Source organism: Pholis gunnellus (genome assembly GCF_910591455.1).
Source record: "Pholis gunnellus genome assembly, chromosome: 2".
Classification (NCBI taxonomy): domain Eukaryota; kingdom Metazoa; phylum Chordata; class Actinopteri; order Perciformes; family Pholidae; genus Pholis; species Pholis gunnellus.
The window spans coordinates 14,849,039-14,876,671 of record NC_136536.1 but is presented as its reverse complement, the minus strand read 5'-3'; the positions used below and the strand labels follow the sequence as shown (position 1 = coordinate 14,876,671).

Sequence of the window (27,633 nt, the reverse complement as noted above, 5' to 3'; positions counted from 1 at the left end):
ACTGAAAATGCAAACCCATTTGGTTAGAATACAAACGAGGAAGGAAAAAACACCCTGGGCCAAAGGAAAGCCTATAGTCATCTCTGACCGGGAAATGGAATTTTATTGGGTGAGTCACTTGGTGTGTGAAACGATTTCACATCGCAGACATGAATCAGCAAATAAGTCTTCTTTCTGATGTGTTTTTTGGGTGATTCATTCACATTGTCCTTTCCATCTTGGAAGAACAGGCTCATGACAAAAGATGGAAGGATTTCAGCAGGAGAATTGTGTTATTCTTTGGGTGGTGGGGCTATCTGTGTCTACAATGGTGAAGGAGGTGCTGGTCACCCTTTTCCGGCTGTTCTTCCCACACTCTCTGAAATGTTTAAACTACAACAAGATAACAACTTTAGGTTGCCAGGTTGTGAACAATCCCTTCTGCTGTTCTTTCACTTCCTCATAGATGAAGGTTGCTAAATGTTATAACAACAATCGTTCTTTATAGTATCAAATTACCTTTCTGTGCCTCCACAGACAGTGTTTCCTTGCCCAGCCCTGGTACAGGAATAGTAGGCAAACAAAGAGAATTTGTACTAATAAGGCTGTAACTCAAGCCTTTATGCCCAAAGATACAATATAATATTTAATGCTGAAGCCTCAACTGAGTTTAAGAATGTATTTTTGTGTATTTTCTTTTCTATTTCTTGACATGCAATGCGTTTCAGCTAAAAGCCTTCCTCTGGGTGCAGAAATAAAATACAGCCATAGTCAATAAACACGGCCTGTCCAAGTTCACATTACAAATATAGAAATCCAATCAGAACCTCTCGAAAAGACAAATCAACTTCGTCAAATTTTAATTTCAAAAAGGGAAAGGACTGAATGATTTGTATTCTCACCTTTGACAATGCAACAGCGTCCCTTTACTTTGTGTAGGCCTATTCAAATTATGTTAAATTAAATTAAACTGCTTTTACTACTCCTACTACTCCTACTAATAGTTCTGCTACTACTACTACTACTTTTACTAATATTACTTAGTTTTTCCTGCATTGTAATTCAGCTCTTAGCTTCTTTAATTAATACAGTTTAGCTTCCAAGTCTGCCAGTTAGACATTTCAACTGGAAGGGTTTTCAGCAGTGCAGGTCAATGCTTTTGGCCTTCAACATTTTTCACGGGTACTCTCCCATTTCTGTATTTTCAGCAGTTTTTTGCGAATCATTTCAGCTTTCAAACGCATTTTCTGCAGGAAATGCATTTTGTAATTGTAGCTACTGCCCTCTACCGAGTAGTGACCCTCCAAGGAGACACCAATGGGATTAAATGCAGCGCTGCGGCTGTGGTGACCTCTGTCTGCCGCAGGGAGAACGACTCCACTGCTCAGCTCCCGAACTCCCGAATGGTCGACGTGAGGAGGATGGTGGCCTAACGGCGAGTACTTTTATTTTCACAACGTTATCCTGACAGTGTACGTCGTGTAATGGTGACAGCCAACCGGACTCATCAGCAGCTTCACTTTTTTCTGGTGACAATAATTATCTGTTTGCCACACTGCATTAGTATTAGTATAATGTCTTTGCACCCGGCACCGACAGAGTCAGTTGGGTTAAGTTACGTAGCTAACCGTTAGCTGTTTGTTGAACGTTAGTTAGTTAGCCGAGCTGACCCTTTGTAGCACACAAGCTAGCTAATGTTTTGTTCGGTCTCTAGCTTTCAACGGCAGTCTGCGTCATCACCACAACTGGCACCCTGACCACCCAGCCGTCTGATGGAAGGGTGAGGGGCGCCATGCTGAGGTTCCTCCACATCCCTTTAACAGGTAAGCTAATAACGGCTGGTTAAGCTCGTTTGTCAGTTAACGCCAACTCTGACGCAAGACCATTTAACATATGTAACGTTAACGATAGCTTATGGTTCATGTGATTATGCAACAGGATAACTTAACTTAAGTTAGCACAATTCCTTTGGTAAGCGTATTAATACATTGTAAAGAAAAAACGCCATCATCTTGTATCTGTTTATTGGGGCCATCTAACGTGAGCTGAAAGTAAAGCAGTCCAATACAACATCCCTGTAATACATGTTACCCTCATTAAGGTTATGATGTTTAGTGGTTGTTGTAGAGAGGTGCTGTTACTAATGTATGGTTATTTTGGGTTGTGGTGCTGTTGAACTGTTGAATTGTTTTGAGGGGTATTATGATATTTAGTTCAAGCTCATGCCATGGCTAAATGGGTTGAACAAGGTATAGTTTTGTGAAAATCTCAAAACTACAGCCTTTCAAAATGACTATAAAGTTGAATCGACACTTCTCACTTCTTTCAACCGAAACTGAACACACTGATGAAGGGGGCGTTCAATGCAGCACTGTTGTATTAGATCATTTTAGTTAGTATAATGTTAGGTGTACCTAATAAATTAGCGATTGAATGTTAATAGTTGACGTTTCTAATGGATTTTAATCTGTATTTTTTGTTTGTAATTTCCTCACAGGCCTGTTAGGTGTTCTGTGGGATGGAGTTGCTGCTTTTGGTATGCCTGGGATTGATATAAACCTGCTGCATCCATAGCTGGTCCCACTCTCTCTGTCTCTAAGTGATTTTTCTCTGATCCACAGGTGGGGTCAGACTAGCGGACGGGGAGAACAAGTGTTCTGGCAGAGTTGAGGTGCTCCGCCATGGCCGGTGGGGGACTGTGTGTGACCATGGCTGGGACCTCCGGGAGGCTGATGTGGTGTGCCTGGAGCTGGGCTGTGGCTTAGCTGAATCTGCCCTTCGTGGTGCAGTGTTTGGGGCAGGCAGTGGAGAGATCTGGCTGCGGCATGTCCAGTGCTCCGGACACGAGGCCAGTTTGACACGCTGTGCTGTCGTCCTTCACAGTAACGCCTACTGCACCCATGAGAAAGATGCAGGGGTGAAATGCTCAGGTGACAGCCCGCTCTGTACACGCATTTAATCCACCAAGGAGCAGTGCGAGATGGTTGAGTGATTTCTGCTGGGTTGATTCATAGAGGCTACTCTGGTCAGTGACCAGTTGGACATGTATGCATACAAATTCATATTCATACTGCGCACAATTTTCACGAAATCTTAAATCTAAATCCAAACTCTTTTCCGTGGTGGAATGAGTTCCCAAACTCAGCAGAATCCCACTCTGTCTTCAAAACTCACTTGAGGACCCATCTCTTCTGAGATTGCTCTCTTACATTTTATAATTTCATGATCTGATTCACATTTTGTGATTCATCTTTACTCACAGGTACCCTTTTAATGCCCACCCTCACCCTCCTGTCACTTCACACTGTGTTCTCTCCTGGCGAGGCTGTTCGCTTCGGCTGCAGTGTTTTGCTGGGTCACCACCTCAGTGACTTCCACCTGTACAAGCATGGAGTGTCTACACCACTGGTTACACAGAGGGCGGACCAGACCCAGACCAAAGTGGAGCTGACACTGTCCGACATAGAGACTTTCCACCAGGGCAGCTACAGTTGTCTTTACAGAATCAAAGGCGGCTTCCCCTCTCAGCTGCTGAGCTCCCCACCAAGCAACTCTATAAACATCACCGTTGGTGAGTCACAACCGCATCGTCTTATCTAACTCTATTGCACCAGTGCCCACTCCAAATGTCTGTATTACCCTGAATACCATAACCAATTTAATTCCTTTTTGAACGATCACAGTGGAACTCCTGACTCCCCAACACTGGTACAACACGTCCACCGAGGCCCCGGCTGGTTCCGTCATTAAAGGCCACAATTTTAACATCACCTGCTCCACCCCGCAGCAGTACCCTGGAGGTTCCTTCCAGCTGCGCCTGATCCGCTCCAACGGCACAGTGCGCCAGTCCCTGCCCGCCCTCAGCCAGTCCGTCACTTTCACCTTTCCCAACGCCCAGAGCTCCAACGAGGGATACTACTACTGCCTGTATCGGGTCCAGCTGGGTGGACGCACCTTTGTCTCCAGAGAAAGCCAGCCCCTGCCTATAGCCATCAGAGGTGACACTGATAGTATGATAGAGACAGATTAAAGATCAGTAACATAGGCAAAGAATAGCATACGTATGTGTTGGCTAAAAAAAACAGGATACCAAATTATTCATATTTATCATTTAGATTCTTTTTTTTTTGTGTTCCTCGTTTTCGACTGTATTTGAATCACATAGATGAAATCCCATCTATGAAAACCCATCCTGTATGTAACTTCTCCTCCCATCCTCAGACCCAGATCCAGTACTGAGTCCAATGGTGATCAGCTGGCTTGTGTCCGGCCTGACATTTGTTGTAGCTGTCATCGTTTTAATCATTGTGGCCAAGGTGCTGTGTAACAACAAGAAGAAGAAGAAGCCCACTGAATTGGAGCGAGAGACCAGAACCTGTAAGTTCCTTTGTCCCTTTTCTCGATAACGTCCTGTACGTCTGCCCGGACTAATAGATGTGTTTCTGCTTACAGGTGTGGATAACACTTATGTTGCCTTATCAATTAACAAGCTATGACGGGGTATGCAGGCTACCATATCACTAAAGGTATTGATGGTCATGATTGTTGCACATAACATACATTTTTCAAGCATTTTGTTTTCGTAATTAATTTAGATCACTTTGTAGTCATTTAACAAATGATTTTTTTTTGTTGATTTGAAAAATCCACATTAAATTTACTGTGATTCATTGTTATTTTAATGAAAACTTGCAAGGAGCTGTGAATGTTTTATAGGCACTGTAATATTTGATTTGTCATTGTCTGTAGTAAATTAAAGTGAAGCATTTTGTTTCATCCTTTTTAAGCAGAATCACAAGTGAGAGGACGTTCAGGGGGCTCGGACAGCGTCCATCGTGGATTCAGTCGGCAAGAGACGTAACACAGAACCAAACCGCTCAGTCGGTCATCCATCCACCTCTGGAAAGAGGCACCACCTGGACCCAGTTCAGTAGTCTGGATAAGGCAGTTTTTACTGGACTAACATTGACCTACATCCCACCAAACTTCAGGCTAGTGGTACTGCTGGGAAATAATGGATGTGATTGGCTTTAAAGCCTTCTATTATGATGAGGTGTGAACTAAAAGCCACAGAAGACTGACAGTGTAGATTATTTCCAGTTCAATGTCTGTAGGGGTTCCAGCTAGACTTCAGATTTGGCTACTGCCATGACACCAGATGTGTCGAGTGACTAAAAGCTAAACTGGGGATCCCTCAGGTCTGTGTAAATGCATTGTAGGACATTTGGTATTTATCACCAAGTAACACTAAAGACAGGCTCCGCTAGCTTATGTACTCGCTTCTACAGATCAATGATCCTTAAAGGATTAGAAAGTGTTTTTGTATTTTAAGTCTAACCCAATGCATCTTCTGTCATTTACAATGTGTAGATCACTGCACTTGAAGTTAATAGAAGCTGTAGTTGATTAAAACGTGCTGTTGTTGGAGCTTCTGGGTTCAATGAGTTTTGTTTGACAATCTACAAATATTTCTGTGGGTTGATTTATCGCATCAGATCAAACTACATAAGAGGGAAAATCTTTCAAAATAATGGCCAATGGACTGCACTTGCGACCACTCAAAGCGCTTTCACACTACTTGTCGTCATTCACCCATTCATACACGGATGGGGCTAACATGCCCACCATCAGGACTAACATTCACGCGCACACACACACCGTAGGCACAATTTTGGGGTTAAGTGTCTTGCCCAAGGACACACTGACATGTGAGCTGGGGATTGAACCGCCGATCCTTTGATTGAAGGACGGCCCTGCTCCCCACTAAGCCACAGTCCTCCCAGTAACGCATAGTATAATTCATTTATTTCTATGTCCTCAATTGCTTAAACATTGTTGCTTTTGAATAAATTACTAGGCGCTTCAAATGTTTCCATATGCAAGCTCTTTTAATAGTTGAAATTATGTAACGGCAATACAAAACACATCACATCAAACTCTACAGAATGTAAAGGTTGGATAATATAAATGTAATATCTCGACTGGAACAAAGCATAAACATGTCATTACAGCTTGTATAAACGCTTCAACTCCATATTTTCACCCAAGATAAAATGTTACTACTTACTAAATGCTGAAAAAAAACAATTAAATCCCAATTATTCCCACAAAACCACTTAGGCACTTGTAATACAGCTGGTCTGAAAACTGTATTTTTAATATTCATTTCTGATAACTGACAAATGGAAGCAGTGTTGTACTTTTGATACTGAACAGCAGATTGATTAATGCACTGTGACGAGTTTAGCCGTTTGTTTGGTTTTGAAACATGGACCCAATCTGTCCTATGTATTTTAGTGCTAAGAAATATATCTAAAAGTTGATTAAAATTCTGTGAATCGACAAATTATCTTGATGGAAGCTCAAATTTAAACAATGGCCTATGAAGTCTGAGAGATTTGTGTCCAATGTTGTATGATGTGGATAAAAAAGGTGAGATCTTCCCATGCAGATAGATTCATTGTGAATTGCTGAGATTTACAGTATATTTAATTGACTGAGGCTAACGACAATAAAATGGGGTTGACTGGCATTTTGCTTGCAGTTTGAGATTCTTTACGCGCAAAAACAAACCTTAGTCAACATCAAAATGTCTCTTTCTAAATGACATCAACTGTGGCATAATATCTGGAAATGTAATGTAATTTCTTGACATATTTAGCCCTGCAAGAAGTGGTGCACTGTGCTGTGGAGGAGCTGTGGATGATGATGATCTCACTGAAACTGTCCAGGTAAGAGGAAGAAAGCTTCTCTGTATTTCGGAGTGATATGTCCTAATAAAGTGGCATCCTCATCTTTTCTAGTAGTGGTCATATAGTAATGCTGGTTGACTATTCTACCCAGAAACATAAGCAAGCAAGTACACTGCAACTATAAAGCATAGAAATATTGCATAAAGCCCAATCTCAGCAATGTCTAAAATAAAGGCATCAACCAAAACACATTCGTCCAATTAAAATACACAATTTTGTATAATATCCACATAAACTGAGCATGAACAAAAAAAAAAATCATTCTATTGCTTTGAGGGATTCATTTGACTCCATACTGGAAAACACTAAGTAGAGGAAGGCTGCCACAGCCAGGAAGAACACAAACTGAACCCAGAGTGGGATGACGCGAGACGACTTCGGAGCCTCTGGAGATTTGACGAGTGTCGGAGTCACGTAGGAGTTACTGTAAGTCGACGGTTTGTCGTACATGCTGGGCCTGAAAGGAAATGTAATTATCCTTGAGTACATTAAAAAAAGATATAAACATAATTGGCTAAATGTACTTAAAATGTCAAAAGTAAAGTGAGTGTTACCGTTATAGTTTAGATGATTCAATTATTACTGATGCATCAATGTGTACGTAGCATTTTACTGTTGCAGTTGGTCGAGTTGGTACTCATAACTTTATATATATTATATACTGTTGGGTACTTTGATCTGAAACATCTTAATTTATAAACTCGTAAAATCTTAATCTTTAAAGTAACCAGTCACGATAGTTGCAGTAATATAGTTGAGGTAAATATTACAATATTTACCTCTGAACTGTAATGAAGTGTGAAGTAGCATGAAATGGAAATAGTCAAGTAAGGTACTTGCAGTACTGTAGTACAGTAAAAAATATAGCTATAACCAAAATAGATTCTGACGACACTATTTGACTTTGTATAAATACACTTACTCAGCAACAAGATCTCTTCCTCTGTATTCAGGCTTTGGCCTTGAGTAGCTTGAGTAGGATGGCCTGCAGAGAGTAACATAAAACAGAACATGTGGAAACTTCTCACCAACTGAGACAACTACTACTGCAAAGATGTATATATTTATATAACTTACTCATGTCCAACTTCCCTCGAACTCCACTCTGGTCTTGGCGTCATGTAAGAGCCACTGGATACATACCTGCAAACTCATAAGAGGTGGAAAAGGTAACTTCTACGTTTACTGTAAAGCTGTTAGGATTGAGGCCTATCTTCTATTTGCGATTAATATGCATTCAATCCAGTTATATTATTTAAATTAAAATGATAATCTACTTTGGCTGTGGTCATCACAGTGAACAGTGTCTGGCAGTGTGATGAGAGGGCACGTGAGCCCTTGTTGATGTTTTATCACGTTACGTTTTTTCCTCCTAAATCATGATAATGACGACCGTTAACAGTCAACAAAGTTCCGCATGCAGTGAACGTTAACTTAAACCAGTAAGTCTGAACTGTAACGGAACATAAGGGAACTTAAACTTTAACGGAGGGAAAGACGGTGTAGACATCTTAACGCTGATTGGCCAAGACTCGACACGTCACATCAAAGATGTTTTATTGTGAAGATCACGAGATCACCTTTTCTCCTCGTCTCACTCCAATCTGAGAAACGCTGGCTGGCCAGTTGACCCCCCCCCCCCATGAAAACAAAACTACGGATCTACACGATTCACGTGGATGACATATTATGGATTCAAAACGGCGAATTTCGCCGACAAGTTTTCAGGTATGTAGATAGACAAGAAAAATAATTACTAAGTTAGATTTTTATTTTTCAATTTGATTTACTGAAATAGAAGAAAGGCAACGGGTGTTTGGAGCAGACAGAGGACTTAGAGAGAACTGACCTGTTTCCTGCGCCTTCACCCCTGACCTGCAAAACGGCAAACAGTGAGAAGAAGTAGTGAAGTGTTACACCAGTGTTCATACAAACAACACTGCGTTTAATTTACATTACGTTTCATTTATATTGTTATCTCGGGCCCTTCCATGGGACACCCCTCCTCAATAAGATTAGAAAAACAAATGAGCAGTAAGTCCTTTTTCATATACACATGTGATTTTGCTCTGTATAAATAACTATAATTCACTTGACATAACTTTATTTTGTTGTCAAAATCAGGCAACAAAATCTCTCACACTCTGGCCACTCAACCTAAAAGTTTAGGAGACCCACAAATTGTAGCTGACATGCAAAAAGGACACATTTCCCTAACAGTCTTCATCAAATATTTATCTTTATTTATAAGGCGAGGAATAATAATACAACTAAAAACAGAGTGGACAGATTTACTTACAGGTGTCCTGTATTCATAGGTGACTTCCTCTGAAATGAAAACACAAACATCATGTTAAATGTCAGCGCAAGTCCACATTTCCATTACACCATTACCCACACAAATACAATAATTGCCACCCAAGTCTATTTTGCCACCCTTAAACAAAAAGCATGTGTTCATTAATACAGTTAAGAACTCATCTAGTTAGTGGTGGACCACCTGATCAACACCCTCTCTTGTTAATTAAAACACAATAGCAGATGTTTCCAGTCTTTTTCCATCTTATATAATAGACACAACTTTAGAATTAGTTTGTAACAGTGCAGTTATAATGGCAACATATTACAGTTATAAATCTAGATTATATATTAGACTTCTGGTACATTTGTGGACTTGTGTATGCACTATACCGTCACATTTATTCATCAAAGTAAAGTTTCAGTATTCAAGTGTAGGTGATAGATAAAAGTACAAGTGACCCTCTTCTCTGTAGTAGGTTTTATCAGGTAATTCTTTCGATCGTTTCCCTTTGGCCATGGCCTCTTTCAGCTTCCTCTCATACAGACTTCTGGTGGAGTCTGAGAACAAACAAAAAGTCATTTGAGAGATAATGAACAAGTGCACGAAGACAAACGCATGAATTCAACCACTATGACAGGAGTAGAGCGAGTTAACACGTAGCGGGGAGGCCTATGAAGTTAACGCTGATTCAAAAACGGGCGCAAAGTAACCGTTGAACGTTGACTGTTGACTGTGAGTCACTCACCGACCACAGGCCCGTGCTTTATCCCGTATTCATCCAAAAGGTCGCTAATGTCCTGCGTGGATTTGCTTCTTAGCGAAGACATTTTTGTTATTTGATTTTCTCGTTCAAATTTCTGTGATTTGTTATTTTTTGGTCTGTTCCTGTTTCGGTTAAGCTGTTTTTTTTTTACCAAAAGCAGACCAACAACCTTAACTCCTCCCTCCGAAATAACCAGTAGGAGCTCGTTTTGTGACGTGTGTAGTAGGGACAATTCTGTGTGGAGTCGAACGCTGGTTTAGAAGCATAGAGAGGGGTAAACCCCGCTTTCCTTTGTTGACCCAGGTGCTGAAAACATTTGTGCCGTCAATCGTTGCATCGTTTCCGCTTGACGCATTCTTCTTTTATGGTTTTGAGTCTGGTTTCGTTCCAGAAATATAGCAGCGCCACCCGCTGTCTGATTATATTCATATACACAAATACAGGAAGTAGTAAGAAAGTAAGCAAGCTTAAGCTTTTATTAACGACAATGATAACAGTAACTATCTAAAAGAAAACCACTTTACATACTGTTGCATAGTTTAAACTGTAGCAATGTATTGTATTTTCTAAGTTCAATTTTATATGTACAAACTTGTATCTGCAAAGCAATTAAATATAACTGTCAGAGACTTTGTAAAAGGGTACAAAATGTCCCTCTGTGATGATGAAGAGAAGAAGTATCTCAAAACTGTAAAGTACTTTGGCAAATGTACTGAGTTATTGTCCACCACATTAGATACCTTAGATTTAGGCCTATTTAGCCCTGATATAATCTGCATAAATACATCAGCATCATTGTAAACAAAGATACATCTTTTTTAAGCACACAATTGCATATAACAGACAACAGCACTTTACATTGCATTTTTACAAGACAATATTGTCATTTTTGGATTTTTCTTTCATCCGCCGTAAGCATGTGAACACATTTCAATGACCACAAATTAAGTTTTGACCTAAAAGAAGGACACATGGCTGAACCAGCCTGCTTGGTCTGTGGCAAACCAGAACATCAGCAGTCCCGTCAGTATCACCAGACCCATCTTCAGTGTCAGCTTCAGCATGTTGAAGCACTGCAGGAACAAAGGACAGGGCAGAGAGGCAAAAGTAACTAAACAATTCAGGAACAAATGAACAGTGAATGTCCAGTAAACGCCAGTGAGTACACACTTTGTGTTTCTTGGTACAGATGTGTGTGTCGCTGATATCTGGCACGTTCTCTGGTAGCTGAGTGTTTGGGGGGTCACAAGCCTGTGACATTTCCGTGGTGTTGTCGAGCTCCTTCAATTCCTGGACAAAGGCAAAGCATTTAAGAAATCTAGTTTATGTGTTCATGTATTGGTATATATTTTTTAATGTGTGCGTATATGTGTCCACATGCAAACCTCAGATGTCTCTGCAGAGCTCAGGTCCTCCTCCCCGTCTGTGGAGCTGCTGAGTGAAGCTCTGTCACTGCTGAGAAACAAGGAAGCAGACACGGTTGTGTTATGTTTGGATCTGTCGTTGCTCAAGTTGTAGTTTTTGTTCAAGAAAAAAAAAGTTAAGTACTAGTCCTGCTCACCTGTCAGTTTCATAGTGAATGACTTGAGACAATGGATCTGCACAAAATTGAACTTTTATCTGTCTTCCTATAGAAATGCACAAATAGAAAACGTTGTAAATGTAAATCATTTGAAAATGTGATTCCATATGACGATTATACCCTTCATCATCTTCACTCACCTTCTCTTTCATTCTCTCCGTCGCTGTCATCATAAAACTCGTAGAAAGCCTTGATTCTCTGCTGCTCTTTTTCCCAGTTCCTCTCCTCTTCGTCCTCGTCGTCTTCCAACTGTCCACTCTCCATGATCCCAGAGGCTTCTGCTTCAGTGTTAAAGAAGAAGCTATCATCCAGGGATCCCTGGTTAGAGGGGTTTGTTGTTTTTGCACTCTGTACCACTGAGTAGCTGTTGCCGTCTTCTGCAGGACGCTGAGTGATATCTGAAAGCGGTGCATCCGCTTCATCTGTGTCCTCTGCGGTTAACAGGTCTTCAGACAGACGGGTATCAGCTGTTAACACGTCTAGATTCCAATGAATGTGGAAATCTGCTGGATCCACTCTGTTGTAGTAGTCAGAAGATGCTGCATCTTGTGGACACATGAGTTCCACATCACTCCTTTTTTCTTCGAACTCATCATCACTGGAGGTGTAGGAATCACTCTCACCTGTCTCGCCTCCATCATCAACCGCTGTTACAGCTGCATCGCTGGACACCTTCTCCACAAAGTATTTTTCTCCATTAGCCAGGTCCAGGCTCCTGAACTCATTGGCATCCACCTCTCTGCTGTACGGATACCCGTCCCCCTCCTCATCAGTGTGCTCAGCTCTCCCCATCCACATGACATCTGTTACAGCTCCTTCCAGGCAGGTGTTCTGCTTTGTAATTGAATCGCTGTCGGATGCACAAGCCGAGGCCTTTGGCTGGTGATTCTTCTCTTGATTCTTGCCTCCATCTTCGACATATTCACATGAGGAAAAGTCTGAGGGATAATCTGCAAAGCTCTCACCTGCATCTTGGTGCTCCTCCCCTGAGAAATCCTTCATTTTCTCTCCATATTTCTCACTATCAACTTCAGCAATAAGATCCTGCAGATTTTGCACTGATATTTCTGGAAACTCCAAATTGGCTTTCGCTGGGCGATTTTCAAGCTTCTGCTCACAGCACAGAGCGAGAACAGCTTCTTCTTGTTCGATTTTCATGCCCTCACGCTCAGAATCACACGAGTCCTCTTCCTTTTCTTTTTCCCTCTCTTGCTCATCCTCTTCAATCCCGTCATCTCTGACCATCATCTCACTGCCACGTTCAGGGACTCTCTCAAAATAGGACACCTCCTCATCGCTCTCGCCCTCACCTTGCTCCTCGTTTCTAACTTGAGGGTTTCCAGCAGCCTCCAGGGCCAGAGGTTGTCCCTCAGTAAAGATCCTGTCCTCTTTATTACCATCGCAAAACTCGTCGTCGCAACGAACCGACCTCAACAAATCCCCTGGTTCCTCTCCTGGTCCTATATCATCTTCCTCATCTTCCTCATCTTCTCCAGAGCCTTTCTCTTCAGTCTCTTCTTCTGAGCTTGTGTAATCCTCCGGTGTTTTGTCCCTGTTCATGACCCTTACACCTTCAAAGTCCTCCTCTTCGCTTTTATCATCACACTGCTCTTCATTAACATTTTCAGCCATGTATATATTTTTAGTTTCCATGTGAGACAAAACTGCAGTTTGACCACTTGCTTCCTGTTGCAGAGCCCCGTCTTCCTTTCTTAGTGCGTTTTCTTGAGAGATGTCTGTTTTGACTGCCTCACATTTTTCATCAAAGTTTAAATTCTCAAAGTCCAAATCTTCATCAGGGAATGATGGGACAGTTGTTTCTGTGACAACATCATGATTTGAAAATTAAATACTTTCATAACTAGTTTTAAAAAAGTAGAAAAGTAAATACAACAGTACTGAGACATATAAGATGTATTTCTTACCTGAAAAAGCATCACTAAGCAGATCAGCAAAACTTTGTTCCATCTTTTCAAATAGGGAAAACAATAGTTTATATTGTACAAGTTATATCAAGACAAACATTACTGCCGCAGATAATCTCTTCTCGGAAAGGAAGAGAGCGCAATGTATCTCTCATCTGTTGTTGCTGCGTGTGGCTTCCTGTCAAACGAGACGTTGCATAAATTACACAATAAATCTAATGTTACTTATTTGGCTAAATATATAACTACAAATGTCTATATCATGTAAGCCGTACCATGAAGCTGAAGATAATCAAAATGTTGTGTGTCCGTCTAAAAAGTGAAATCACAAAAGTAATGTTTTGCGTTGCTTCAGGAACTTACCTTCATGAGCTGATGAAATGATGTCAGCTTTGATGTGGTCTTGGTTTCAGATGCACTATATAAACTGCAGCACTTGTTCCTTCATGCTGAAACAAGTCATGTGTATGGTGTCTTACATAACTGAGATGAATACAGTGCCACTTAAGTGATGAGTTAGAGTCGTGAAAAAAAAGAACTTTTTTTTGTGAACTTTGATTTATTTTGACAACTAAAATCCAGTAAAACTACAGTTAAGGTCAGACATCCTGGTTTGTTGCTGGTTGTCCTACAGCTCATTGCGGAGGAGGTAGCGGTGGTTAGGCTTCAGGTCAACTTCTACAGGGAAATGATCACTCACCTCAAGAGCCTGAAATGCCATCAGAAGAAATGAATCTACATTTGAGGTATATAACTGAATTAAAGAAGTGTATATGTATATATGACATGTTTACCTCCTCCTCTGTCAGATGGAAATTCTTCTTAAAGTTGAACGGTTGAGCTGAACCTGGCACTATACTGGAAATAATCTCACGTCCGTGGACAATGATCCTGAAAAATCCAAAATTGTGTATATGACATTACCCTGCAGCAGAAAGCCCTTACAATAACCTTAAATCATTATAGAGACTATACATGCATTTCATTGTTGAGCACGTCTTCTGAATCACCTAATGTGATTCAGTTTTCAGCAGTCACTGACCTGTCATAGGCACAGTGCGTCTTCTCACGGACAGTAGTGTCTTGCTCATCTCCAATTAACCAGCGAAAGTTTGGGTCACTCCTCAAGCGCACAGCTCTCCAGCCCTTGATGGTGACGTAGCTGCAGCCGGCGTTGAGGTCCCCTAAGATCATCACATTCTGGGTGGATGAAAAGAGGCAAAAGGGGAAGTTCATCAGACAACAAATACTCATAGATGTGGTCACATGTGGTAGAGAGAAACCAATATGAAGCTAAGCTGAGGAACTCTGACCAAGATAGAAAAGTGAAAAGAATATATATATATAAATATACTGTATTTAAATGATGATGATGGTTTAACCTACATCAGTCTTCCACTTCTTGTAAATTCCTTTGAAGACAGTATACAGTTCATTAATCTCCTTCATGGCACTTCTTGGACTGGTGTGCTGCCCAATCAGGACCAAATCCTTCACCACTGCAAAACAACAGCAACCACCCAAAAAACAAACATTTATGACACATCTTCAATTAATGTGTTTACAAGCAAACTTCAGTCTTTTCTTAGTTTTGCTGATATGGTATGATCATACATATACAATGCTCACATGGAACATAGAGAACCCTGATTATTAATATCTGTATATATTTTTTAGAAACCCTGAATAAGGTGTTTATATCCACCGAGCATCCAGTTTTTTAAAACCCAGGAAATGAAAGTCTGTCTTTGTGAAACTGGCCTCAGATAATAGCTGGGATAATAGTGTGTGCTAATGTGGCTACTTTCTTCTTCTGTATAATTCCAAAGATGCCTTTTGCTTCATCGTACATGTCGTTGGGGAGTGGAAGCGAACGATGAAAGGCTCTCTGGAGAAAACATCTGTTTCATTGGTTCCTTCTCCTTCTAGTTTAGGATACTGATAATGCTCTTTGACCGTCAGCACATTGCTCCTGGAGAAGACCAGAGAGGAAAAAAAACAACGTTAAGGATGTCATGTTAATCTGACCATTAAGAGCAATAGGTGGTGTTTGATTATGGGTTACCTGTAAATGTAGACATACTGCTCCTTGTAAGTCTTCCTCCCCAGTCTTTCACTTTCCACATAAGAGTATGAGTTGGATTTGTCAAACCTGCTGATGACCACATACATGAGAAGTTTAAAGTTGCAGTTGTGAAAGAGGCTTCACCAGATCTTTTAGATTAGCAGTTTTTGAATCAAACAAAACTCTTACCTGTTGAGATCCTTAACCAAAGCTTGTATTGCTGCTCCTTTAGAGTCTCGGACCTCCTGAATAAGACACAAGTCGCACCGAGAAAGAATCTTGGGAGCAAAACAAGAAAAAAAAGGTCTGTCAGTTACCTAGTTCTGCGTGGATATTGCTCCAGTTGTTGTACAATAGAGTACCTTTAGAAGAATCCCCATAACCTTCTTGTTGTTTGCCTTTGATTCACCAAAGCTCTGAACATTGAAAGCGCAGATTTTCAGGGAAGATGCGGCGTTCGACACACAAAACCCCACAACAAACAGCAGAACTGCAGTCCTCATCTTGTGGAGGATTGTCACTCTGTAAGTAAAAGAGAGTTTTGCAAGATCCGCCCTGTCAAGTTGTGAAATATGTTAAAAAAAAACCTTGTCACTCATCAGCATCTACTTTGCAGCCTCTTACCTTCAGTGCCAGTTTCAACCAGAGACTGACGTCAGTCCAGCAAAGATCCATCTTTTCAATGAGCTGTGGTGTATTTGGGGAACATGCAGGTAAACGTGTGTGTGGGAAAGATCTGTGTGGTGGATGTGCTGTGTCAGTGCCTGTTTAGTGCTGTGTCAGCTTTATCTGGAACAGTTAAAACCGCCGAATACAATGAACAATAGTGTGTTTTGTCTCTGGGTTTGAGTGTAATCAGACAATAGACGGTGCCATGTGTCATGTCTGTCAGTTTCATGAACATTTCTGTAGAGTTTTCAACATATTATTCATTTCAGTCATTTTAGCATTGACACGAGCAGCTGGTAGTTACCACAGAAGTGCCATCACATCGCCGAGACAATTAATGCTGTACACTGGTGCAGTCTTAACTGTGATGGGAGATTTTTGCTGTGACAATCATTTCTGTTTTATACCAGATCTTAGTAAGATGAGATCTTACTCAAAGGGGAATAATTGTTGGTCGGTGGATGATGATTTGTTTAAGATGCATCAGGTGGTCCTCCTTCACGATGTCTTCACTAATGGAGATCTCACGTGTCTTGTTTGACACTTAACCCACCATGAACTCAAGACTCTAACCGATGACACTTTATTTGATTTCAACTCACAAAGCCTAAACATTTTTTAAGCACTGACTCAACAAACATATAACATGTGACATATGTTTTAGTAACAATATTACTTTATTTCTGATCATGTAAAACTCTAATGGCTTTTTATTGCATACTAACTCTCCCTTGTTTTGTTTATTGAGAGCAACAGCTGAAAGAACTATGTTTTGTCTTTCCCTAATGGCTTTTTGTGTGTTTTTTTTATGGCTTTTTAATAATTAAAGGTGGTGCTATTGACCAATCAAGCTGTTTACAGTATACATAGGATGCTTCCTGTGTTCTTACTCCTGACTATTGTGTTGATATTGTTGACACACAACTTCTTAAAATCGTATTAACCTCAGCCAACTTGTGACATTTGCTTTAACATGTTTTCATTGTTGGAATACATTACAAAGACATTTTTCATTCACATTGTCACACAGTTACATTTTGACTTTCTGCAAACATCCTACACATGTCAACACAACATTTTCACAAATACTTTGAGCTCTAAGTCTGAAATGTTTTGAAATACAAAATGATCAACAAACTACATCCTATGTTTCTTTAAAACAAAGCAACACAACAACAGAGAACAATGTTCCTGAGCAGTGACTGATTGTCATATCGGTCTAAAACACCCCGAGTGTTGAGGAGTCGCCATGTCCATGAGATAGTTTTCAACACGTGTTTCTATGTCTGAGTACAGGTCTTCAACTTGCTCCCTGAAAGGAGGATGCCACACCCACAACATGGCAACCCCCGCCACAGCAAGGAGAAGTAGGAAGGTCACATACACTTTCCACCAGGAGCCACGCCGTGTCTAAACAAAGTGGGAAAAAACGTGGGAAGAAACGTCAAATTATCTATATATATATACAGTATATAAATATATATTAAGCTGATTTGGTTAATGCAGCAAAAATGAAGCAAAATAAATTGTGACAATGTAAAGGCAAATGAGCATTTGAGTATAGCAAGGACATTTAGTTTCAAATTCCCCTAAACGCACATGCACACACGCACACACACACACGCACACACACACGCACACACACACGCACACACGCACACACGCACACACGCACACACGCGCACACACACACACACACACACACACACACACACACACACAAGGCTCACCGGTCTCCTGCTGCGGTGGCTGAGTTGCCGGAGCTCGTCCCTGCACTGCGACAGCCGGGCCTGGCTGGACTGACACTCCTGCTCCATGGCATGCAGCTCTGTCTGCAGCTCCTCGCACTGTGTGCACATTTTTTTCCAGTAAGGAGGGCAAGTAACATAAAATGCATCTTGATGAATATTTTTTAAATAGATTTGACACTCATTTGAAATGTATTAGTGAAGTGGTGAGTAGTGTGAAAGCTGAGATAATTTCAATAAATAAAAATGTAATTATCATTCTGCATCAGTGCAAACATTGTAGAAATCCTAAATGATTGGCATATTATCTTTGACTCATTTAGTGTGAATTCATGAATATCTAATTCTGTGAAACAACTAACTGAAACAAAACATTTAGCTTGTGATTGTGCTACAGTACACTGTGATATCTCCACTTCACCTCTCTCTCTTTGAGCCCGAGCTTCTCCTGAGTGTGACGGAGCTGCTCCTCCACCTGAGAGTCTCTCCTCGCCGTCAGTCGTGGCTCTGCTTCTTCTGACGTCAGAAGCCCCTGCATCATGGAGCTCTGGCTCTCATTGCTGCCATCTAGGAGATAGAAAACTGTTTAAATAAATGAACCATGTTGCCTTGTACTCTGTATAAACACATGACTCTAAGGTCTAAGGGTCTTGCCTCTGAGGTGCTGAATTTCCTCTCTTAAAGTCTGATGGTCTTCTTCCAGCAGGCCAATGTTATATTGTAGTTCCTTCTTCTCTTGTTGCAATGACACCACATCCTCCGTCAGCTCGGCCTCTCTGCTTCTGGACAGCTGCACAGGACACACGTTTTTCACAACCATACACATTGAAACTTCTGGCCATCCACCTAGTCACATACTACTATACCTCCACTTGGCTGTGCAGCTGTTGCAGCTGTTCATTACTGAGGTGTTGGTTCTCCCTAAGCTGTGCAGAGCTCAGCTTCAGCTCCTCACAAAGGCTCTGCCACCTCAGTGCCTCTTCCTTTGCCGTAACTAGCGCTTCCTGATGGCAAAAAAACTAAACAAGTCAATGACATCGATGTGCCTTTCAAGATAGTCAAATAGAAATGTTGTTTATTATTTGGGTTAAAAGCTAGATATTTGACCTGCATTGTCTCAGACTTGATGAGCGCCTCAGTTTTCTCCTGTGTGACCTTCTGCAGGGCGACCAGGGCCCTCTCCTCATACACCAGTTTCTGCTTCTCCATCTGTATCACCAGTTTCTTCACTCCATCCTTTGGAAACTTCTATGAGGACACAACACTGTTGAGTTAAACCTACAAGCGCTTACCGAACCCAGAGTAGACACTGGACTAACACTGCGTGACAGAGTGAAAGTGATGAGCAGGTCGGCTGCTTTAGATGTTTGGGTTTCTGCATTGAAATGATGTTTTAAAAAATATTTTTTTAAAACACTCTTTGCATCTTTACCACCAGCTGCTGTTCTTACCTGCAGGCAGACTTGCAGCTGCGCCTCCAGAGCCTTGATCTTGTTTCTCAGCAAGTCTTCACTGCAGCGAGCCTGTGTGGGTTAGAAAGGAAATGACTGACTGTCACGCTGTGGCCTGCAGATGGAAAATGAATGGTTCATCTACCAGAATCTGTGACAGTCTGTTCTTTCACTGTCGACACTCACTGGTGCACAAAGGGAACTTGCAGCATCAGTGAGCCTCAAGAAAGATCACAATGTCTGCATGTGCCGCAGCAATAAACTGTTTTGAATTCAAAAACATATAACATATAAGTTGCCTGATGATAACATACCTGACTGAGAAAGAAAAAGCATACATTATTTAAACTAAATCAACTTCTAGATCCACTGCTGTTCAAATCCAAATTTAAAAAAACTATTTAACAAAAAAGGGAAACACTAATATTTCCCCTTCATTCATTACAGCTAGAGTAGCCAAAAGAGAGCTAATGAGGATTCATAGCACCTATAGCTGCTAACTGTCACACCCTTCCTGTATGAGAATGACAGCTTGCACTCCTCCTATGCAGGAGGTTAGAGCAGAAGCAGGAAGCTCCAAACCACAGACTGCATAGGCCTTCCTGAGGTGGCAGCCACCATACACGACTTTGACGAAGACATTTTCAGTTTAATATCAATCATGGAGCCAAAAACAACAACATGACCTTATAAAACAAGAGATATGTGTTTGGTATTTGGAAACTGTAACTGTGACACCCTGGGGGTGTGCTTGATGATAGGCTGTACATACGGATGCAGAGTCTTACCGTCCATATTTTGTTCGAGGAGTTCATGAGGTTTGACGTGCTCTCCTGGAGGGCGGCAAGCTTCTTCTTCACAGCCTCCTCTCTCCACAGAGCCTCCTGGTAGAAAACAGACAGCAGAGGAGAGGAGAGATACAACATTGTGCTACTACTGGCTGTAACTTAAGTGCCTATTTTAGTCTCAAACATTAAAGGCAGGTGATTTACTTCAAACAGGATGGTGCTTACAGTAACTTCAGAACAAATGAACAAAGTAGAGAAGAGTCATAAAGTCACAAACTTCCTTTATGTCAGTTATACAACTAATCTAACTAGCGTTTGCTAATATTAGCCACCATAAGCTACGGGCCATACGGTAGCTTCAGATAATATAAACAAAGCAACACTGTTTAACTTTTGTTTATTAACAGCCACTGTAGCAATAAGTGACATGGGAGGATTGTGAGTGGTAAAATGTAGTGTAACAGTAGGACAGGAAGAGAAAAAACACAAACTTATGTCAGTAATGTCAGTTACAAAGCAAAATCTAGCTAACCTTTGCTAACATTAGCCACCATAAGCTTCAGGTCATACCAGACAAAGTGAGGCTGTATCAGCAAAATTATTGAGTGTGTTCAACTGAGAAAGGATGAGTTTTATGGCTTGTGAATGTAACTTTTCATTCATTAGAGGAAGAATGTTTTATTTAATCTCTCAAAAGTGACATAGTCCTGATTTAAAGAACAAACGACACATAATTGATTTGAAAAATAATTGTTATGTTTACCTGCAAGTAGTCAGTTAACCTCTGAAGATCCTATTATGTGTGAGATAAGAGACATCAAAAACAGTTACATTTTATTAAATCGTAGTTATCGTAATTTGCAATTTGTAGATTTAAAACCCCATTTAATAAAGCAACAGTTTGAAACTTACTGACTCCTTGACAGTGACGTGACCTGACCTGCACAGAAGAAAATATCTCAATATAGAAATACGAAACACTATCACAGCTGCCTCTGATATCAAATTTGAGATTTAAATTCAACCCACTCTGTCTGCACACTGGTCTCTCGCTGTGTATTCTTTTGCTGAATCTTTTCTGCATGGATGAATGTTTTGATGCTTGTCTTTTGAGCTTTGAGAGAAAGTAAAAACAACATTATTAGTGGGCCAATGAAAGACAATTTGACAGTCTCTAATCAAAATGTTATAGACAAGCTATTTACCATTAATACTATTCTCTCTTTTATCTGTGCTTTTCGCCCTGTGCTGGTTTGATTCCTTTATTGCTGTTGTGGAGGTAGCGGCTTGATTCCTTGCATGGCCTTTCTCTTGGCTCATCAGTGTTACCTGTGCTGTCCATAATGAAGCCTGGGGAAATAAGGAGAGAGAAGATGATGCAGGTATTACTCCTGTGGACGTGGAAAGATTAAACATGGTTCTAGTGAAATAACACTAATAACGTCAAAGGATATTACCCAGTTGCTGGTGCTTGGGCCTTCAGTTACGCTACTCTTTGGTGTTAAAATCATCATTGTATGCCTCCCATTATCAGTTGGAGTATTTTGGACATTTGTATGCAAAGTCTCTGACTTGCTGATTGGACTGTATTGTTTCATTAAAAATGTCTTTGGTGAAGGTTTTCTCCTAGAATAATAGTTTGTAGTATTCAAACCACACGGCTCTGGGCTCACTGATCTCCTCCTCAGAAATTCAAGTTGCCTCTTTTCCTTCAATTCATTCTTGATCAGTCTTGTGTCCAACTCTCTCGTAGGGCTGCGACATGAAGTCACGTTGTTGCGTCCTCGCAGGTGTTCACGTTTCTCTGCTCTGATGTCCACTATTTGTTCAAAGTGTTTCACTGGGGAGAGCTGTATACACCTGACAGTCAGGGCGTCCATGGCAGCCCCTCTGGCTGTTACAGTGTCCCGAGCCTACAACGAAAATGCATCATGAAATTTATTAGAATTGATCTTACATTATGAAAAATACAGCACGTTAACATTTGAGTTTAAATCATACAATGTACTTTGTGTATCAAATGTTATAGATAGCTGAAAAATATTACTGAATGATGTGTTTCAGGTGCAAAATGACGGTTCAGACAGTACACATGAAGATAAACTGTATGTAACAGTTCAGGCTTTTTTCATTTACATGGAAAACACAGTGTTTGAAATATGCCATTAAACGTCTGTGGTATCAATTTGTATATCTCAAACACTAAAAAAGAATATGAAGAAAGACAGTTAGTGTTTGGGCTCCAAAGGTATGGGATGCATAAAATAAAGCAAAATTAAAAACCTCAACAGTATATTTTACATTTAGGATGCTCTGTGTGGCAGCAATGCTTTTTCTACTTGAACCATGCAGGTCAGTTCTAGTAGAAGCGGTAGTAGTAGGTCGTATAGTTCTAGTTGTAGTAACAGTAAATGTAATGTAGATGTTACAGTGGTTGCATTTTTGTTGTTGTTTGTCAGAAAGCTCCTTTAACACTGAGTATCAGAGTTATCAAAGATAGACTAGGCTCTGGAAAGTGTAGATTGTGGAGGAAAAATGTACAAGATAATGCAAAGAAAGTATGTCGCTTGATAAGCAAAAAAAACATGGCAGATCTTACCTACAATGCCATCTCATTCAGTGGGGAAAAGTCTTCACGAGGCGACTGAGAAGTTATCCATTTTCTCACTCTTCTGAAATAGTGTCCGGAGGTTTGGTCTGTTGAGCATGTAGCTGTTTCTGTTGAGCATAATTTTACAGGAAGTGAAGTGAACCACAGCGTCATATGTTCCTCTATCTCACCAGCCACTCGCATCAAACTGATGCCATACACGGGTGGGCCCCCAAGATTACACACAGACTGAGACAATTCCCCCTACATGCAGCCTGGGATAAAACCCACCACATGGGAGAGAGAGCTATGTGTGTGGTTGCCTCGTGGAAATGTACATTCTTTTTTACATTCAGATTTTCATTAAAATGAGTTGAGAAGCTCTAAATGTCATGAGCTTCATCATTTGCTGGTGGTGTGTATGCGTGTGTAGGCCTATTTGTTATTTGCGTTAAGCTGACTGACTTAATATTTTACTTGTTAGAAGTTTTGATTAAAGTCATGAGTATTTTCAAGATTAATTAACCCAAAACACTGGATCTAAGCATCACATATAACCTACAATTCTCTCCATTCATATATTTATGAACTCAACCCAAATGCAACGTCAGGACAGCATCTTGCGTACAGCGACATCTCGTGGTCATTTTCTTGAACAACTCTAAAAATAGGAGCTTTACCCTACTCTCGCGATACTTCACGAGGATATCTTATGTTTCCGCCATCCTTGCGGCTCTTTGCAGAAGGGCACGAAGAGACCGAAACAAGGGTGCCCCGGTGTAGCAAGAACTCGGCTCTTCATTCTTCAAACATGCTGTCCAGACTCGTTATTGTGTCAGGTATGCAGTATTCTTGCTTTCATTGATTAATACATCTCACTCAGCTCTAACACGACCAAAATGTCAAGAAACAAAAGTTTAAATTGAATGTGAAGCTGAAGGGTAAAGTGAAGGCCGCACATTGAATGAGAGACATGCTAATGCTAGCTTACGTTAGCTACGCTGACGACAGGATATAACGTTACGATCTGAAACTGTACTTAGTTTATTGCATTTGTTTGTATCGACGGTTAATGGCAATGCTGTTGACTGTGATGTTCCTTGTGTTTCTGTCAGACATCGCTACAGACAAGTTAGATGACGATAGCTAACGTTAGCACACCAGAGCTACTTTAGCTAGCGCAAGCTCTGCACGCCTGTAGATGTCACCTGTTTGACAGTTGGTCTGTTTCGTGCTGTTTACGTTTGTAGTAGAAGGATAAACTCCTTTGGCTACACAATGTACAGCCAACAAAAGTATGTGTTGTTCATTTATAGCCAGACCAGCTGCTTCCAGACATCCACATGATATTATCATCAGGTGTTGAAATGACCTCGTCCTGTAACTGGGCTTCTGTTGACTTTGGTCATTGTACAGTGAAGTTATACATACTTCGTTTCCAGTTCATTAGTTGCACTTCACTAATTAAACAGTCCTGTTATTAATCCAACCTTCATGAAGGCTGTACTGGTCAGCTTTTGATTAAACATCCGTAGAGAGGTATTAATCATGAAAATAAACAGATCTAAACGTGACAAACAAACATTATTTGCCTCACTGACTTTACGTCATTGTCTCCTCTGTTTGCAGCTAGTGGCCTGAAAAGCAGCGGCCCCCTTGGAGCTGGGTATGTGTCTTTACAAGTAGTATTTTAATGTATTTGTTATTTTCATTAAACATTAAAAAATACACCCTACGTCCATAATATAAGCTATTATGTTGTCTCCCACAGTCTGGTCCAGGCGTCTCGCTCCCTGCACACATCGTCCCAGAGTCTGGCCCCGGTGCCCGCTCTGCCAGACAAGGGAGGCAAAGTTCGCCATGGCATCTTCCCCGACGAGATTTTCCAGCTCCTGTACCCCAAAACTGGAGTCACAGGTCAGTAGGCAGAAGCAAGATTCAATTTTCAAAATATTTTCAGTTATTTTACCTAAATGCTGAAAAAGTTGAGTACCGCTATACCTTTCCCTCAGGTAAAATAATGAATAGCAGTTTTATCAAACCTAGAAATGGTGTCTATTCACTTCCATTAGCTCAAATACGTAAGCAGAGTAGACTTCAGTCTTCTGCACTTAATTTCATAATGCAGTTATTGAATGTGCAAGATATGAATAAACAGTCCCAATTTTGATTTAATCAAATGCAGTCGCAAACGGAAAACTCTTAAGCCCTGATTTATAAGAATTGAGATTTGGCCTCAAGTTTTCTGTGAGTTGGTTCAGATATGTGGCGCTTACAAGCTGAATGCTGCTTGTCCATTTAAGCACAGAAGGCTTATGGCTGAGGCTTAATGTAAAACAGGCCTAGTCGCTCTCTCAGTGGACCAGTAGAAAGCCAACATGTTCTGTTAAGAGCGATGTATCGGATAGTAACACATTGCATGTGCAGTTCTGCTGCTAATAGAAATGCTTGTAGTAATAATGTGATGACATTTAAAATATTAATATAAAATGAATACACTATTACCCTGCCCCTAAACTACATATGTTGACTTTGTTGAACATGTCCCACTAGGGTTATTATTGTGCTTTTCGTTCTTTAATTTTGTACATTTTCATCAAAAACTAACGACTACGAGGAATTCTAAATGTTTCTTTTCCTCACTAGGACCTTACATGCTGGGCACTGGCCTCCTCCTCTACATGCTTTCCAAGGAAATCTACGTCATCAACCATGAGACCTTTGCTGCTGCTTCCATCGGTGCCGTCATCATCTATGGTGTCAAGAAATTTGGCCCAAGTGTTGCAGCTTTTGCTGACAAACTGAACGAGGTAGGCCGGCATCGGAATGGATTTGCTTTTTTAGTTTCTTTATTTTTGGAGTTAATAATTGGATATCAATGTAGTCCTTTTTCTTTTTGTACAGAGATTCCTGTTCAAAGATCTTTGGTCTTTTCTTTTGTGCACAGCCATTGTAAGCGTGTGTGTGTGTGTGTTTGCAGGACAAAGTGTCGAAGGCTCAAGAGGTGAAGGACGTGGCCATGGCCAGTCTGGCTCAGGCTATTGAGGATGAGAAGAAGGAACAGTGGAGAGCAGAGGGAAGATCAATGCTCTTCGACGCCAAGAGGGTAAGCAGCATCGGTGTTGCTATTTTTCTTTTTTTCCCCCACTATATTCTTTGTTGTTCATATTGTAGTTGTTCATATTTACAAAAGATTTCACATTGACTACTCTGGAAGCTGCCCGGCATCATTATGTGATCTCGAATATTTGTCGACCTCTGCTGGCAAAAAGTAGGAATCGCAAAAACATCAGAGTAGCCAAATAAACCTGCTCTGAATGTGAGGAGCTGTAATACTAAGAGAGAAAATTAATTATAATCTTGGAAAAATACTAGTTCCCAAATACATAAAGGTCCTGAGAGTCGTCACTGATCTATGCAACACACCAGCTTGCATACATTTGTTTCTCTTTATATGTTTGCAGTATGTTTTAAAAATACCTCTTTCTTCCCTCTTACCTGTAGTGCTCTTTATCAATGTGGTTTGTTTTGGAGATATCGGTCATAGAGAAGTCTGCCTTCTCTCTAATATAATAGGACTATATGGCATTCGACATCTGGTGCTCATCAAAGAGCCAAAAAAATACATTTTGAAAAACTCAAACAAAGCAATGTTTCTTTCCAGAAATCATGACCTGATTACTCAAGATGATCCACAGACCTTATTATGGGGTGACGACAACACAAGCTGTTAAACTTTCCTCAAACCTGCAGTCATTATTTACTTATATTGTACTTTGCTATGATTTTCTGATGAGAGATGAGGACAAAAACTTCATGGATTTTCCTTTTTATTGAATAAAAACGGCTACAAAATATGCAATAATCTCATCAAATATATTACGACAAATTTGTTCATATATAAACAAATGAATGCATAGACTGTAGCCTTTGCCAACATATTAAATACAAGACCTGACTTTGTTGAGACTGCAACAGTTGAAGCTTTGAAGCAAACATTTTGGCAACCCAAGTGTAGACCAGATATTTCCACAGTGTGGTTACAAGGACTGCATGAACTCCTCTTTTCCTCTCAGAACAATGTGACCATGCTGTTGGAGACCAACTTCAGAGAGAGGCTACACATGGTGACCAACGAGGTGAAGAGGCGCTTGGACTACCAGGTCGCGCTGCAGAATCTCCACATCCGGATGGAGCAGGAGCACATGGTCAACTGGGTGGAGAAGAGCGTCATCGGCAGCATCACTCCTCAGCAGGTCGGTCTTTCAGTGTCAAACTGTCCGAAGCCTCCAGTTGGGGTGTTAACGTGTCTGAAAAGAGCACATTACTGTTACTCGTAAATGTATTTGGATCAGTACCTTCTTACTGTCTTGTACATGAATCAACAAGGCGACACTTACTCATTGCTGTGTATGTGTGTTTGTTTTTTAGGAGAAAGAGAGCATCGCCAAGTGCATCACAGACCTGAATTCTCTGGCCAAGGCCACTCAGGCCAAAGCTACGGCCTAAACTGTCAAGTCTCCAAAGAAGACTTCTCTAATCCCCAACTCATGGTCCCAGGACGAGACGTTCACTTTTTCTTCAAGGAATAAAATATTTGTCTCTGTCAATATGTTATGGGTGTGTACAGTATTTACACGTCAGCTGATGGTAAAATAAATGGTTCTCTTATTCAACTTCAACTGTCTAGTTTTTTTCTTTCAACATTTCATTCAACCCTTTTTTTTATGTTTTGTGTGTGTGTGTGTGTGTGTGTGTGTGTGTGTGTGTGTGTGTGTGTGTGTGTGTGTGTGTGTGTGTGTGTGTGTGTGTGTGTGTGTGTGTGTGTGTGTGTGTGTGTGTGTGTGTGTGTGTGTGTGTGTGTGTGTGTGTGTGTGTGGAAAATATTTACATCACCATTTTTATTGCCATACAAGATTACGCTCCAGCTAGATAATTGCATAATGGCATTTTCTTGAGCACTGAAGACCTTTGATCACTTTGAAGGAGATACTGTGACGCATTTTCTAGACCTTTGGA

At 40.8% G+C, this 27,633-nt stretch overlaps 6 protein-coding genes across 9 annotated transcripts; 2 read left to right on the top strand and 4 right to left on the bottom strand.

The window, feature by feature from the left end:
• The first annotated feature begins 1,370 nt into the window (after positions 1–1,370).
• LOC306701923 (uncharacterized protein) lies at positions 1,371–6,511 on the top strand. Of its 2 annotated transcripts, none has more exons than XM_079167371.1 (9): positions 1,371–1,508; positions 1,694–1,802; positions 2,477–2,515; positions 2,601–2,909; positions 3,242–3,550; positions 3,663–3,977; positions 4,201–4,356; positions 4,432–4,505; positions 4,770–6,511. In XM_079167371.1, the coding sequence occupies exons 1-8, from the start codon at positions 1,464–1,466 to the stop codon at positions 4,473–4,475; spliced, it is 1,326 nt and encodes a 441-aa protein (XP_079023497.1). In that variant the 5' UTR covers positions 1,371–1,463; the 3' UTR covers positions 4,476–4,505; positions 4,770–6,511. The 2 variants fall into 2 exon arrangements, with proteins under 2 accessions (XP_079023497.1, XP_079023496.1); XM_079167370.1 differs by having other exon boundaries at positions 4,767–6,511.
• LOC306701937 (uncharacterized protein) lies at positions 5,849–10,111 on the bottom strand. The gene is made up of 7 exons (XM_079167388.1): positions 9,779–10,111; positions 9,492–9,590; positions 9,031–9,059; positions 8,581–8,606; positions 7,809–7,874; positions 7,654–7,716; positions 5,849–7,188 (listed from the first exon to the last, which is right to left on the bottom strand). Exons 1-7 carry the CDS (start codon positions 9,858–9,860, stop codon positions 6,990–6,992), a joined length of 564 nt encoding a protein of 187 aa, XP_079023514.1. The 5' UTR covers positions 9,861–10,111; the 3' UTR covers positions 5,849–6,989.
• Positions 10,112–10,243: 132 nt separating this feature from the next.
• Positions 10,244–13,606, bottom strand: LOC306712185 (uncharacterized protein). Of its 2 annotated transcripts, none has more exons than XM_079181327.1 (7): positions 13,579–13,606; positions 13,304–13,481; positions 11,519–13,198; positions 11,358–11,424; positions 11,182–11,251; positions 10,967–11,086; positions 10,244–10,869 (listed from the first exon to the last, which is right to left on the bottom strand). In XM_079181327.1, exons 2-7 carry the CDS (start codon positions 13,344–13,346, stop codon positions 10,753–10,755), a joined length of 2,097 nt encoding a protein of 698 aa, XP_079037453.1. In that variant the 5' UTR covers positions 13,347–13,481; positions 13,579–13,606; the 3' UTR covers positions 10,244–10,752. The 2 variants fall into 2 exon arrangements, with proteins under 2 accessions (XP_079037453.1, XP_079037454.1); XM_079181328.1 differs by having other exon boundaries at positions 11,182–11,248.
• A 295-nt stretch (positions 13,607–13,901) lies between these two features.
• On the bottom strand, positions 13,902–15,871 carry dnase1l1l (deoxyribonuclease I-like 1-like; the record flags this gene model as incomplete). The annotated part of the gene is made up of 8 exons (XM_079181347.1): positions 13,902–14,012; positions 14,098–14,194; positions 14,346–14,503; positions 14,690–14,802; positions 15,154–15,275; positions 15,369–15,455; positions 15,558–15,646; positions 15,731–15,871. The coding sequence occupies 8 exons, from the start codon at positions 15,869–15,871 to the stop codon at positions 13,932–13,934; spliced, it is 888 nt and encodes a 295-aa protein (XP_079037473.1). The 3' UTR covers positions 13,902–13,931.
• A 744-nt stretch (positions 15,872–16,615) lies between these two features.
• On the bottom strand, positions 16,616–22,745 carry traf3ip3 (TRAF3 interacting protein 3). 2 transcript variants are annotated; one of them, XM_079169216.1, is made up of 14 exons: positions 22,624–22,745; positions 21,482–21,937; positions 21,230–21,374; positions 21,054–21,138; positions 20,937–20,964; positions 20,788–20,817; positions 20,025–20,120; positions 19,237–19,308; positions 18,893–19,033; positions 18,652–18,789; positions 18,440–18,575; positions 18,207–18,352; positions 17,768–17,884; positions 16,616–17,447 (listed from the first exon to the last, which is right to left on the bottom strand). In XM_079169216.1, the coding sequence occupies exons 2-14, from the start codon at positions 21,902–21,904 to the stop codon at positions 17,247–17,249; spliced, it is 1,758 nt and encodes a 585-aa protein (XP_079025342.1). In that variant the 5' UTR covers positions 21,905–21,937; positions 22,624–22,745; the 3' UTR covers positions 16,616–17,246. The 2 variants fall into 2 exon arrangements, with proteins under 2 accessions (XP_079025342.1, XP_079025343.1); XM_079169217.1 differs by having other exon boundaries at positions 22,628–22,721.
• A 586-nt stretch (positions 22,746–23,331) lies between these two features.
• On the top strand, positions 23,332–27,296 carry atp5pb (ATP synthase peripheral stalk-membrane subunit b). The gene is made up of 7 exons (XM_079177562.1): positions 23,332–23,453; positions 24,244–24,280; positions 24,386–24,531; positions 25,261–25,424; positions 25,595–25,720; positions 26,691–26,870; positions 27,046–27,296. Exons 1-7 carry the CDS (start codon positions 23,426–23,428, stop codon positions 27,121–27,123), a joined length of 759 nt encoding a protein of 252 aa, XP_079033688.1. The 5' UTR covers positions 23,332–23,425; the 3' UTR covers positions 27,124–27,296.
• Positions 27,297–27,633: the final 337 nt, after the last annotated feature.